Below are 14,388 nucleotides of genomic sequence, written 5' to 3'. Positions count from 1 at the left end.
TTGGTTCTATCTTCTAAATTAGCTATGGTAATGAATGTGGTGATACAAAGCTTGTGTTAACGTGGGCTGGCCTCTGAAGAGGGGACTCAGCAGAGGATGAGTAAGAAAAAGGGGGATCCAGGCAAAAAGGAGAATCATCATTATTTCCTCAGCCAGGAGGCCTGAACCCAAATAAAGTGCACCTATTCCTGGATATTGCGAGTCCGCGGACAAAACACACGCTAAGAGCTCAGCATCCAGACTGGTCTCTGAGGAAATGCAGCTGTAAGGTCTCCTGATTCCCAATGCCGCAGAAAGACTACAAAGAAGCAGGTTCGTTTTCTATCTGGCTGAAGTTATTTTTATCTTTGCAACGGCTCCTCATTCTGGTGCTTCACCTGGAGGCCGAGGGCTGCCGCCCTCACGAAGGAAAGGCGCAGCCCGCTCTCAGGTGCCACCGCGCTCTCCTCAGCGCGGCCGCGGGGACCTCCCGCCCCCTGTCTGAGGCGTTAACGGCCGCGCGTAACGGCTCGCGCCGCGCCTGCCGGGAGGGTGGGGGCCCGCAGGGGCTGTGAGTGCCCGCCCGCGGCGCGCGCTGGGGCGGTGGCAGCGCGGCGGACGGCCGCGCCTGCGCTTACCGCGGGGTTGTGCGGTTTGGGGGGGAGTAAAGGAGAAGGTGCGCGCGCGCCGCTCCCGCCCGCCCTCGCGCTGAGGTAGCGGACTCCAGTCACGGCGGTGCGAGGAGGCAGACGGGCGGGTGCCGCGGTGCGGAGCCGCCTGCTCGGCCCATACAGCCTTCCCGGCCCCGCGGGCGCGGCCTGTGGGGGTGAGGGCCCCGCGCCGCCTCGGGGCGCTATGAGCCATGAAGCCGCCCGGCAGCATCTCCCTGCGGCGGCCCCGCCGCCCCGCGCTCCTGCCGCTCCTCGTCGCGCCGCTCCTGCTGCTCCACGGCTACGCCCGCTCCCGGGCTGCGGCGGCAGACGGTGGGTATGGCGGGTCCGCGGGCGAGGTGTCTGCTGCTCCCTGCGCCCCTTCCCGACCTCCTCGCCTCCCTCTTGGGCGATGAGCCCCCATACAGCGCGTTGCCACCGAGTGAGCTCTTCCTCCGCCCTTTACAGCTTTGTGTACGTGCCCGCTCCCCCGTATGTAACGCTGCGCTCGGAAAAGGTTTCCTTTGCTTGCTCGTGAAAAGGGAAAAACGTAAGGCTGCCCTGGCTGCGCTCTGCTGAGGCGGTGCTGCAGTGCTTTACGGAGGGCGGTGTGAGGAGAAGCGCCGCTGAGGTATGCGACAAAAAAGCATAGGTGGTTTCTGCGCGCGGCTGCGCGGGGAGCCAACTTGTTCGCCGGGGCTGCGCGGCTGCTGGCGCCCTTATTCGCTTCCGAGCGACTGAGGTGGTGTGGAATACCGCATACAGCCGCTCTGCCAATCGCCTCACTGCCGACTTTACGCTGTACGTTGACTGACTGTATTCTAATGTGGAAAGATACGGCGTTTCATCTGGAAAGGTGCCGCTGAGGCTATGGGCTCTTGTCAAAGTTAAAAGATGTAGAGAACTTCCTATTATGTAGGGTGCATGTGCATTTGGGATCCACTCTGTCTTAGAAAGGCGGCAGGTATTCTCAATCTTTTTGTAGATGTGTATGTATATTTTTAATGTGTACGTGTATCTTTTGATGTGGAAGAGACTGTAGCTGACAGGGGAGGTTGTAGAGCACAACTGTATCCAGTAAGACTTCTTTTTCCTCCTGGTGGCTGGAAGGTGTTAAAATATTTATTATCCGTGACTGTATGTAAAAATGTACATATGTGCATTTAAATAATTAATGTTATTTCAAAAGCCATTTGTGAAAATGAATCAGATCTAGTTCAGTGAACAAATTATTTTTGTTTTCTTGAGTAACTGATTAAATATTAGAAATCTGCAAGTTAAGTGTGTCACTTTTAAGTGGAAATAAACATATTCTGCCATCTAACTTATGGCTGGCATATTTTTTTTCCTCAGACCTGCACTGGAATGAAACGGCAGGCAGAACTGAAGGGGTACTGGCAGATGAAGAGAATGCATTTCAACTGAATAGAAGTAGCGGTGGTGAAAATAACAGCCACAGCAGTGCAATCCAGAAAGAAATCACACTGCCTTCAAGACTCATTTATTACATCAACAAGGACTCTGAAACCCCTTACCATGTCCTGGATACCAGGGCAAGGCACCAGCAGAAACACAATAAGGTAGGGTAAAAAGAGGTTTCTCTATGGAATTTAAAAATAAGAATAAAAATAATAGGTAATGTAGAACTGTGGTTGTATTTTTATTTTGTTGATCTTCAAGACTTGACGTTGACCCTTACCATTACTTTTAGAAATTAATATAGAATATGTTATTAAACAAGAACATTATTTCCTGTGTCTTTAATTAAAAAATATTTTAAGTTTCAAGGTGATTCAGTAGTTGAACTGTAGATAAAATGAATGGTAATTAGTCAAAATTGGTCTGTCTGACTAGTGCAGATTTTGGTAGCTTGACTTTATACCATCATCAGCAAAATGCTTCTTCTGAAATTGCTCTACAATGGAGAAATGTTGTATGGAGATTTTCTTTAGAAACCTAAACTTAAGATATGAGTTACTTGACACTGAGTGTATCATGCTCTACCTAACAAATGCAGTATTGGTTTTCTGCAAATGTATGACCAGTGAAGATCAATGTAAGATGTGTGGGGTTGGTGGGTATTTTTTGTGTGTGTGTGTGTGTGTGTGATCTAATCTAGTCTTCTATTTTGTATGGATAGAAATATTTCTGGAATTGCTTGAGACTGCTTAATTCCTTTTTCTTTGGAATAACTTAATGGACAGGTAAACTTCTTCTAAACTGTATTACTTAGGAGGTACCCCCTAAAATTATTCCATTATACTCTTATAAATTTATATATATAAAAAAAAAATAAAATTCCAGTAAGTAAAAAAGGTAAAGTGAAGACAAAGAGGGTTTGAGTAGGAAGAGGTTGCCATGGTAGAAAAAGACAGTAATGCATGTTAGTGTATGTAGACTTAGCTATAGTGTAGTTCTCACCTATTGAATTACACTTCTTTTTTGGAATTCTGGAATATGAATTTAGTATGTGTTGTGTTTTTGTTCATACTGTAATATTTCAGATGTGAAATTAGTATGGAGTTACTGTGTAATGTTAGAAATAGTTGTATAGTTTTGATATTTTCATGAGAAGATTACTTTTTAGCTTATTGAATTTGGATACAGTATGTGTTAAGATGCATCTAAATGAATTGATACATTTGGCAGCACATACAATAACTGATACAGCACATACCAATAATTGATACATTTGACAGAAAAATTGTCCCTGTGTTGGAAAATGAAACTATTTAGAATAATACTGTCCTCAGAAGTTGCACCACAATCTTCTTGAAGCATGTGAGACTTTTACAGTGTTTAAAAATGTCTCAGACGTTATTTAGGAAAGAATAAGCCATGTCAGTGGTATACTACAAAGATCAACCTTCCTTCCTTACCTCCTCAACACTCATGCAGAATGCCACTGCTCTATTTATCAAACTTTAGAGACTTGGAAAAAGTGTAGATCCTTCCAAATTCTGTTTTGTCTTCTGAAGCTGTTCACAAGTATTGTCATTCAGTATTTCCTTTCTCTGGGGCAATGTAGAGGCTTATACCCTGACGCATGGGAAGCTACGCTTGAAGTGAGACCACTCTTTTCAATAAACTTACACACTGTGGACTTTGTCCCTTCTTTTGAGAGGCATATGGAAGAAAGGGATGTGCAATTGGTTGGTGACCTGCCTTTGGGAATGTGGCTCCTTCCGTGTTTCTCTGTGATGTTTTCATGAAACACACAGAGGTGAGAGTGCCATTCTCTTTACTTAACCAGCATTCTCACAAGAACATTGCTGCCATTGCCTATCCTTTCTATGCCCTACCTTCTCTCTCTCTACCTGTTGGGGTAAAGCTCTGCAGAAATCAGTGCTGACAGAATTGGTATTGATTTCTTTGGGTATGTGTGGTGCTGAGTATTGTGTAAAACGGATCTTTCCACTCAGTGCCCATTTTAAGCCGAGGCATTGCTAACACTGCATTCTTCCCACAGAAAGGTTCTTTAGGTTTGGGTTTTCATGGAGACTGGAATAATGTTGACTTCATTCTTCTGGCATGATACTTATTTTGCTTTGTTCCCTTCAACTGAATGTTGATTGGTTGGTTGTATTCCTTGTCTGGATTGATTGCATTGTTGTTGTTATTATTATCTTATTTCTTTTAAATTTCCTATTCCTGGAGCACAACGTAGGGCTTCTCTTTCTCCTGCAATTTCTCTTTCCCTCACCGAGTTTGATTCTTGCATGTTTCATTGCATGAGATTTTTTTTCTTATTTGCTCCTACATCTATTTCACCAATAACACAGTAATCAGTATTTTGGTTATTTTGTCCTGTTTAACGTTCACTGTAATCAACGAAGAAAAAGTATTCCTACAGCGTAAAGGGAAAACAAACCACAAACAATTAGAACATTGCTAAGCAGCTGGATTGTAGAAGATGCAGATGAGCATTTTGTTTTGGGAGGAAGAGGGAATGAACCTCTTAGTGCTTGCTTTTATCCTTTCCTAGGTTTAAAACAAATGCTGTATTGTAATAAATCCTGATTGTTAGGTTTTACTGTCTCCTATACAGCTAATTAAAATACCTTTATAGTTGAGTGAAGAAAGAAATCTGTGTTTAGGATTGAGTGTTTGCATGTTCAAAAACAAGCAAACAAACAAACAAACAAAAAAAGCCCTTGCCCTTAGATACATTGGGCAGAAGTGGAAATAAGATGCTAATATGGGTTATATATTTTTTTTTCAGTATATTTTCCCCTCCATTGTTTTTAGAACTGTATGTCCTTTAACCTAAATTTTCTTAATATATTACATGATATATTAAGACTGATGATTTATAGGTATATGATGTGGATGTACTCCCTGACTATTTATATTGCTCAGTAGACCCCTTTGTGTTGAACTTTGCTGTAGTGGACAGAATATAAGCCGTTAGGATAGTTTGTGGGGTTAGGCTTGAATGCTTCAGAAATGCTGAATCACTCATAAGGAAGGGAGAGTAGTAGAAGTTACGCATGTGTGTGAAAAATGAGGTTAAGCTAGAGAAATGCAGTTATGTAAAATGACTTGAAATAAAATTTTATGAAGAGATTTTTAGAGAAAATCAAATTCAGAGTCTTCCTCACTTGTGTAGAAATGAAGAACTGGCTAATAGAATAGCTTACTGAAGAATCCAAAATTTAAATAATAAATTGCTTTCTTAGCTCTGATCTTCTTTATCGCCTTCTACTTCTGAATTTGGTGAAATGCCATGAGAAGAGGGCATATGTAATCTAAATGTTGGTAGAATCTGTCTCGTTCATTATTTTTCCAAGAATGTTTTCCTGCTGTGAGCAGAAACGAATGTTCAGTGTAGTTTTGACTTTGTGAAATGGTCGCTCTCCAAGGTGGACAGAGTTGTAGTGTGTAATCTACTTTCTTTTTATGTGCTAAAAAAATATTTTGACTGCTCGATACTTGAAAACTCTCAAGTCTGTCCACCTCTGTTTCCTTAAATTAAGGCTGACTTTTCTTCTGAAGTTACTTTTAGTGTGAAATTCTAAAAGATGAGTACCTTTTTGTTTATAAAAGCACACCAAAGAAGCTTGTGAGAAACCTGAAACTTGCTGAAAAGCTCTGAGTCATCTCTGTTCTGCAGTGTGTCTAAACTTCTGCAGGTGGAATTAGCCTTTTGATAAGTTCTTGATTGAACTGGATAACTGCTTTGATACATTTGCACAGACTGCATATACAGATTGTTAGGACCTAAGGGGAAGACTACACAGGCCACAACTTGGATTTGCTCCTAGCATTCCATGCCTTGTGATGGCCATTAGAGGGAAAACCTGTGGTTTTGAGATCACAGTTCAGGGCAAACATAACAAATTTTGAGTGGAAAATTGCTTGAATTAAACCATAAGTCATAAAGAAGCAAAGTATTTTATGTCTTCATCATTCTGAGTTCTTAGTGTAATTTTGGAAAAGGGATATTAAGACACTAATGACTGAAAGAAATATGTAATAGTAATATGTAAAACTGTGAAGACAGTTCTATCCCCAAAAAAGTCTATTAATCTTGTGCCATTTTCCCTGGGATTTCTTTGGTTGCTTCTGTTCAGCTCAGCTGTTAGTAATTTAAATAAAGAAAATATTTCTGCCAGGCTTAATGCTCTGTTTTCTGCTGTTACCCTGCTTGAAAGGTTGAGATACCGATAAGTCCCACTTTCTGAGACTTGGTTTCTTTCTTGATACATAGCATGCCCAACTTGAAAGAGGCAACCTCACGATGAAAGGAACTTTATCACAGCCATAGCAAAGGAGGTGATATTGAGGAGAAAACAGACCTGTTTTGTAAAACTCAGAAGAATATGTGTGGTTAATAACATCTGAAAAGATGGCATTGTGTGGGGTCTTACTGAAATACAGAGAGAAGTCATATGCATTAATTACCATATTCCCTTTGCCTGTCTTACAATAAGTCTTTGCTTTCAATCCTCTTGTAATGAAAACATTACAGTCCCCATTTAAATAATCAAATTAAGGAATGAACTTTATGTAGCTTACGTATGAATTTAATAGACTGTCAGGGAGTCTTTGTTGTATTTCAGCTGACATTTGCGTTTTTGTCAGAATTTTCGATGCTGCAGCTTTGGTTTATAGTACCTGCAAATGGATGATGACATGCGCGTTGTCTTTTGATTCTCTATTGAGTTTATATTAATACAAAGGGCTTACTTGCACTCTGCATCTTCAGTAGTTACTGACAGTAGGGTTAAAACTGGTATTCCTATCTTCCTCTGAGGGTAGAACATCTGCCTTATCCAAACTTCTCAAGTATAAGCTGCTCCAAAAATAATGCCTCCTATTTTATTATGTCTGCCTGTGACCTCAGAGGCAGATGTTGATGGTACAGCAGTAGAGGATGAACCTTCCTGCAAAAGTTCTGCTACGCTTTGTTGCCACGTGACAGATGGCAGCAGAGGGGCAATCTGACAAAATGGTGTCTGACACAGAAGTGCGTGTGAAGCAAAGGTGTGTCATTGAATCTCCATGTGGAAAAAAATTGCACCTGTTGACATTCATTGTTGCCTGCTAAACTTTGGATTATCACCAAGTTTGCACTAGGTGGGTACTGCAAATGCTCACACAGGAGTAGAAAGAACACCATATACAAGTCTGCGAGGACCTATTGAACTAGTCTGAGGCTGAAGGTGATGGCTTCCTGGATCATGTCATTACTGGTAATGAGACAAGGTGTTGCCACTATGAGCCGGAGTCAAAATAGCAGTCGCTAGAGTGGCAGCATATGAATTCCTCATCAAAGAAAAGATTCAGGATGCGTCCTTCAGTGGGTACAGTGCACAGTGTCTTTGGTGACAGAAGAGAGGTGGTCCTTCTGGGTTTCCTGGAACCTGGACAAGCTATCAACTCTGAGGGTTGTGTCACAGTGCTGACCAAGCTGAAGTCTGGAACTTCAGAGTTAGGCCAGAGAAGGAAACAGACTTTCTCTTGCTACACAGTAACACCAGGCCCCACACCAGTTTGGAGACTGTGGAGCACATTGCCCATCTTGTCTGGATTGCTCTACTGCACCCACCATATAGACTGCACTTGGTGACTTTTGACTTACATTTGTTAGGGCTGATAAAAGATGGGTTATGTGGGCACCATTTTCCTAGCAGTGATGCTGTCGTAGCAGCTGTGAAACAGTGAGTCACCTCCACTGGTACAGATTCTTATAAACGTAGCTTCCAGGCTCTTGTTCATTGCTTGTAAAAATGCCTGGCTTATGGTGGTGACTATGTTGCAAAATAGTGTTTTGTAGCTGAGAATTTGCTCTATCGAACCCTGTTGCTGTGCTCTTTGTTCTAATTTCCATAGAAATAGGAGGGCACTTTTGGAGTGGCCTATGTAGATCCCCATATTTGTTTTCTAGCTGAAATGTGGGTCATGATATTTCTGAAAAGGAAACATATATGTTCTGTGTAGTATTGATAGGCAATTAGGTACCGCAGAAAAGTGATCCAAGGGGTGGATGTAGTACACTAGTTTGTAGAGTCTTGTTAGCAAGACCTAGAGGGTGGTATGATTTTTAGAGGCCAGTGTCAGCACTACGTGTGGACAGCTGAGTGTCGTCGTGCTGTGAGAGACTGGTGGCTTACTGGTACCACTATCAGAAGGAAGGTCTAGATCAAGAAGTGTTTTGATTGAATAAAATCTATCTAAACCTGATCTAGGTTTCCAATTCAAGAGTAGGGGTGATGAAGCCCTCTGCTCACCTACTAAAATGAGAGAGCCCTTGTTTCAGTCAGCAGAACTACATGCAAATGAAGAGCTTATCACATGGTCATCATTATCTCTACGAATATAGCAGAAGACCTATAGGTAGTATGAGTCAGTTAAATAATGCTGTTACACTTGTTTAAAGACTTGTGACAGAACTTAGTATTTTTGCGTTTGGAGTAGTTTTACTGTGAAGGTGCCACTTCTTGTGATGATAGTTATATAATTCCTGAACATCTGTTAAGTTCACAGTTACGGACAAACGATGCTCAAGCATATTAACAAAAACAAGCTTTTGAGTTGTGACATGGATCAGTGAAACTTAGACTCCAGTTGCAAACTTGTAGTCTTTGCATATCTTGAAACTTATGGTAAGCTAATGATTGATATGAAAGAAACCGGAACTCTTCATGTGTATGTATAGATTTTTGATGTGGAAATAAAACAGATGTTGCATTGCACAAAAAGCTACAGCACTCTTGGGATGGTCCTAATATGAAGAATCTCTTTTTACAGAGACAACATGAATAATCTGACCATCTAGAGCAGTGAATGTTTTTTATAGTTTTTTGTTTGTTTGTTTTGTGTTTTGTTTTTTTAATTCAAACTGGAGGAGAGGAAAATGTTTAAAGACTCTCCCCCTTCTTCAGCTCATTCCTGTATATTTGATCAGCAAGTCTTTGCTGCAGAAAACTTGCCCTGAATTTTGCTGCTTTGCAGTTGAAATAGCCTACACTTAACAGAGCAGGCACCTGTGCAGAGCTTGTACAATAATAAATGTGTACAAAGGTACTTGGTCTCCTGTGTACATAAGTAAAGAATGTGCATTAAAGTGGTATACAGGATGATGTATGATGTGCAAATGAAAAGAGCACCAATTTTCAGATGATAGTCTTTTCACATTATACTTTAGGCGTTGCGTTACATGGTAGCTGATAAGAGAGTAAAGTGAAATGATTCTGGTATACACCTCATCGCAGATAATTTTCTGAAATACTTTGTCCCATTGTGATGATACACAGCAATTGTAACGGCTGAAACACTGGTGACAACTCACTGGTGCCTTTCTGTGTGCTAGCCTGTTACAGGAGAAATGTCGGTTTCAGGATTGAAGCAGTTTAATTACCTTTATCTGATTTCTGGCTCATAGCTTTCATACATGATTATACATTATTAAACTGGATGAACAAGATCTGTGTTTCACTGCAGCAGTGGAGTATCATGTTCACCTGAATTCAAAGGAGTGCTTTTGCTGAACAGCAGGGACTTAAAGTCTGGTATTCTTTTTATAACCAGTGGTTAGAGCTGAGTTTGCTGGAGAACGTGCCCTACTGCAGGGTGCTGAATTACCTTGTCAGCAATTACAATAATTGCTTATGTGTACAGGCTTACATGTATTGTAAGTGAAGCACGGTAACAGATATACAGAAGTAATTGCTTTAAGAAATAGCGCTAATATTATGTTTAATACTACCAAATGATTTTTTTTTTCTGGTAATGCTTTCAACTGAGAATACAAGTTGCTTTAAATAACTGTAAGTTGCAGAAATGGTTGATGGGTTAGAAGTTCCAATAAAGAATGTTAGATGTGTCATGAAATGGGCTTGGGTGGACAAAATAAAGCTATAGCAGATCAGACTGGATGTCTACCTAGCTGTCCCAAAGAGCAGTCAGTAGATGTCTAGGGAGGGATACATGGTGTAACAGTCATGGGATGCTATTGCCTGGAGTGATTTCCCATCCTCCGGCAATTGCTGAGTCAGGGCCCTCTAGGAACCCAAATTTGCCATTTGGATTTAATTAGAACTTGATGGAATTCCCAATCTTTAGTTTATTTTTCTTTAATACACGCGTAAACTTTTGGTATCTGTCATGTCTTTGGCATTTCCACAGATTTCAAAAGCTGAAGATATAATTACCAGCAAGCATTTTTGAAATGTTTTTTTGAGCTCTCATCCTCCCCACTTAAGCATTTCCTCAATCAGTTAAGTAGCTTGAAACATTGCTTGATCTTTTTGAAAGTAAATATATTCAAGAGTTTTAGTTCCTTGGTTTATAATTGGCAGTCAAAATGGTAGTGTTAAAACCAGAAAAGTACTTTGTAGGAAACTAAGTAATTGCTGTCTCTCTCTTAGACAATTATTTAGCCTTGATGCTGCTTGTGTCCTAAGGAGTGTTTGAAAAGAAAAGATATTTTAAGTCATGCAGAGTTTCTTAGGGGAGGTGAAAGAAATGCTGCACCAGGACCAAACTGAAAAGTTACTTCATTTTTTCTAAGCTAACCCTGGACAAAATAGATAGTCACTTTTGATGTTACTTTTCTGTTCAATGTAATTTAAAGGTAATGTTTGGGATCGCTTTTCTTTTTGCATAAACTTAATCCTTGAAACAAACCCTCTCCATCAAGTCTCCTGCTTCTATTTATACTCAAACTTTCAACCTGGTAATTCAGAGCATCTGCAAGCTCACCTTGCCAGTCCAGTGTTACTTCAGCAGATTGCTGAACTGCTGAGACAACCCCTTCATTTACAAAAAAAAACAAACAAGTGAACCAAAAGATTAATGCTTGCTACTGGTTTCTGTATTATTGTAGATACCAACCACCTAGCAATATTACTTTTAAATTTATTGTTTAGAGTTTTTATATTTTTTTAATAAAGGAAAAAAAAAAGGCTTTGGATGAGGGCCGTTTAATAGTGAAGGTTTTGTTTTGTTACTCTACATTTTGTGTACGTTGGTTTGTTTGTTTTGAAGAAGCTTTGTAAAGTTTGTTAGTTGAAAGGTAAATAATAGTTCTGGGGGGCAAAGAGTGATAAACTAACAGAGGAAACACCAAAGCTGAATTTAGGTGCTGCAGCAACCTCTGGAAACAGATTTTTAAATTGATGTTGAACAGTTTTATGAAATACAAATATGTTTGCTAAAGAAAAAGAAGATGAAAATCAGTGTTACTCCACGTAGTGCAGGAATAGAAGAGGAACAGAAAGAAATTATTGTTCATGGAAGAAATTCCAAAGGTAAACCAGAGTTGCAGGTCTTGTGGGTTATAAAAGTTAACCTTCCTATTATCTAAGCTATGCAATAAACAGCGAGAACTTATGTATGTTTTGAGATGTATCTGAATATTTATTGTAGTGTTTAATTAAAAGTAATATTGTTTTTTGGTCTTTTGATTAGAGGGCACAGTATTCCAACTGTATGTAGTTACTTGTTTTGTGTCTTATTAGTGTATAAGTAAACATGATTTGATTAGAATATTATCAGTGAAGTTGAGATCTGATCCCTTTCGCCCTGCTTGGAACACTGTCATCACAAAAAGGAATTCCTGGACCATCTTTTCTTTTTCTAGAAAACAGCTGAAGGTGTTTTGAATGTCTGTTGTGACTGACATCAAAGTGTAGAAAAAAATATGTTGAGGTATACAGTCTATATGAGAAAAATTGAATATTTTTAAAGTTAACTGCCTGTGTGAGTCTAGCTAATGCCATTTTGTTTGTTTGTTTTGTGTAGAATCAGTCTTCTATATATTGGTTTGGTTGTAATGCCAGATATAAAGCCTTTAATTTTGAATGGATTATTTTGAAATAAGCCCTTGATAATGTGTAATACGAGCTTTGCCCTGATTTTCTTATAAGAAGGCTTTTGGCACAAATGCTTTAATTATTTTGGGTCTTGTAAGATGAGTGAATGCAATAAACGTAATTATAAGAATGGTATACTGCATTACTGAGGCTTTAGTTACATAGCCATCAGGCTATGACAAAATATATTTATTTATTTAAATCTGGTTGTTTGGGAGAAATGAGCATGGTTTCCATAACTTTGTTTTTTACTACTGATTGTTAATCACAAATACTTACTGCATATAAAGCTCAATTATTCTTTCTGACAACTTACAATGTTTTGCAAAGCTCTATAGTATTGCTGTGTATTCATGTTTACAGGCTGTACATCTGGCCCAGGCAAGTTTCCAGATTGAGGCCTTTGGTTCCAAATTCATCCTTGACCTCACTTTGAATAAGTAAGTGCACAATTTGAGGTTTATTTCTTTCCTGTTGTAATTGTCTTCAATTTACAGTACAAGGTCAGGGCATGTGAAATTCCAGGATCTACAGAAAACTATGCTGTTGTCCAAGATATATTAATAGAAAACAACATGTAGCCTATTTTAAGCAAGATTGCTATTCTCCTTACTGGCATCCATAACATGCCTTTAAAACTTTGTAACTCAGGAAGGATAATGGTCCATAAAGATGATAAATATAAATCAATAGTATGGTCCTGTTAAAACTTAATGCTACCAGTCGTTATGGTAATTAAAAAAACACCTCAATGATTAAAAATAAAAAATAGCATTTTCTGTGTATATTTTATGTGGAATTTTTTAAAATGTCTCATTACAACAGAAGTAGTTGCAGAATGAATGACTTTACTACCTTCAGTTTCTAAACCTGTGTGATAACACCATAGATCACAGTAACCTACAGTGAACAGCACTCATGTAGCAGTGAAATGATGATGTGTTAGTAACTTACTTCCCGTATTGGTACAATATTTCCATGCTTGCTATATTTGCAGAATGTTGCAGAAAATGATATACAAACCATTTCTACTTGCATCCTGGTATAACATAGTTCAGCATATTGGCCTGTGGCTAGAGATGTTTGCTGTCATCTCTGTTTTTTCATTTACATGTCCGCTCAGATTCAGGACAACAATACATGTATTCATTTGTGGACACCGTGTACTTGAAATCTCAAAGACTGGATGTGTACAGATGTCAGTGGCTTATTGCTCTCCATTTATAGATGGCGAAATTGCAGTAGCATCAGTATTGGAAAGGTGTCAATTTTCTTGTTTTTGATGTTTGTTTTGTTCTTTATATATCGATGAACTGTCACGTGGATGTTATTTTAATTGCTGAAGTTGCCATGTGGGAATATTGCAAATATTTGTACAACTGCCTAGTTCTGAATGATCTGGAGAATGTATTCTTGTCTCTATAATCATGAAGTTCCTAACGAAGTGGGAGTCTTAGTGGTTTGGCTGCACTGGAAGGTACAGCCTAGAATGTATTTACCAGTTAAGTAAACAGTAATACTAGACAACTCTGGTCTAGAAGGTCAAACTTGTAACAATGGTCAGTGTTGGTTTAGTTGTTTATATCACTTCTGCTCATGTGTCATCAGCTAAATATGGGGAACTTTTGGTCTAAAAAATGGAAGAGAGCTTTTATGCCACTGAAAGTTTGTATTGATAAAGTTCAAGAATAATGTGGAAGTATAAAATCAATAAATGGCAGGGAAAATAATCTTTCATTATTGCGTGAAAGTGTATTTGCAGCTTCTGCTGTCACTGAGCTTTTCTGCACACTTAAGGGAAAATACAGAAGTAACATAATATTGTCCTGACACCTGATTTGTATATATAAACAATAACAACAAAAACAAACAAACAAACTTTTTGAAAACTTTAGAAGTATGTTTAGTAATTTAAAAATAATAACTTTTTTTTTCCTCAAATGATATGGTCAGCGTATATAAAGCATGCATTTGTGTACTTAATGATTCCAGTGTGTCTGCTCTGGTATATCTAATATATAGAATATATTTTCTTCATTTATGTATTTTGCTTCAAGAAAATGTGTGAGGCACTGATGAGTTACTTTTTATCAGTCCCTTTCCACCAACATGTGGAAGGCAGGATTTTAAATTGCAGTCCTTCAGCGGAAGGACAAGCAAACCAAGAGTTTCTGTGGGTGACTTATGTCCTGTTTAAAGCTACCAGTACTTATGTTCTGATGTAGTACTAGAACACATTAGAGAGAAGTGCTAACAAAAAGCAGTGAATTACAAATGTGTACTTGCTGTTTTTCAGTGATGAGAGCAATTGTCTATGCTGCCTTAGGAACAGAAGCAGTAGTTTTTTGTCCGATGGTTTTGAATTAGCTTCTACATAAAGGAATCTCCTCCTCTGGGGGCTGGAGCCGTGATAGAACCTTCACCTGTAGGAATTCTGCAGG

General features: G+C 39.3%; 1 protein-coding gene across 8 annotated transcripts in view; it reads left to right on the top strand.

The window, feature by feature from the left end:
* The first annotated feature begins 634 nt into the window (after positions 1–634).
* The window catches only part of ADAM23 (ADAM metallopeptidase domain 23), a 68,274-nt gene continuing 54,520 nt past the window's right edge, over positions 635–14,388 (top strand). For 7 of the 8 annotated variants that reach the window (XR_005861243.2, XM_015289429.4, XM_015289430.4 and 4 more), the window contains exons 1-3: positions 705–962; positions 1,983–2,209; positions 12,311–12,387. Coding sequence is in view for 7 of the 8 variants with exons in the window: in XM_015289429.4 (XP_015144915.1) it covers positions 842–962; positions 1,983–2,209; positions 12,311–12,387 (425 nt within the window). In the remaining variant the exon portion in view is untranslated. Of the gene's footprint in view, positions 963–1,982; positions 2,210–12,310; positions 12,388–14,388 lie in introns of all 8 variants that reach the window. The other variant, NM_001398375.1, reaches the window with a different exon arrangement.

Source organism: Gallus gallus, chromosome 7 (assembly GCF_016699485.2).
Source record: "Gallus gallus isolate bGalGal1 chromosome 7, bGalGal1.mat.broiler.GRCg7b, whole genome shotgun sequence".
Taxonomy (NCBI): Eukaryota; Metazoa; Chordata; class Aves; order Galliformes; family Phasianidae; genus Gallus; species Gallus gallus.
This window is presented reverse-complemented; position numbering and strand designations above follow the sequence as displayed.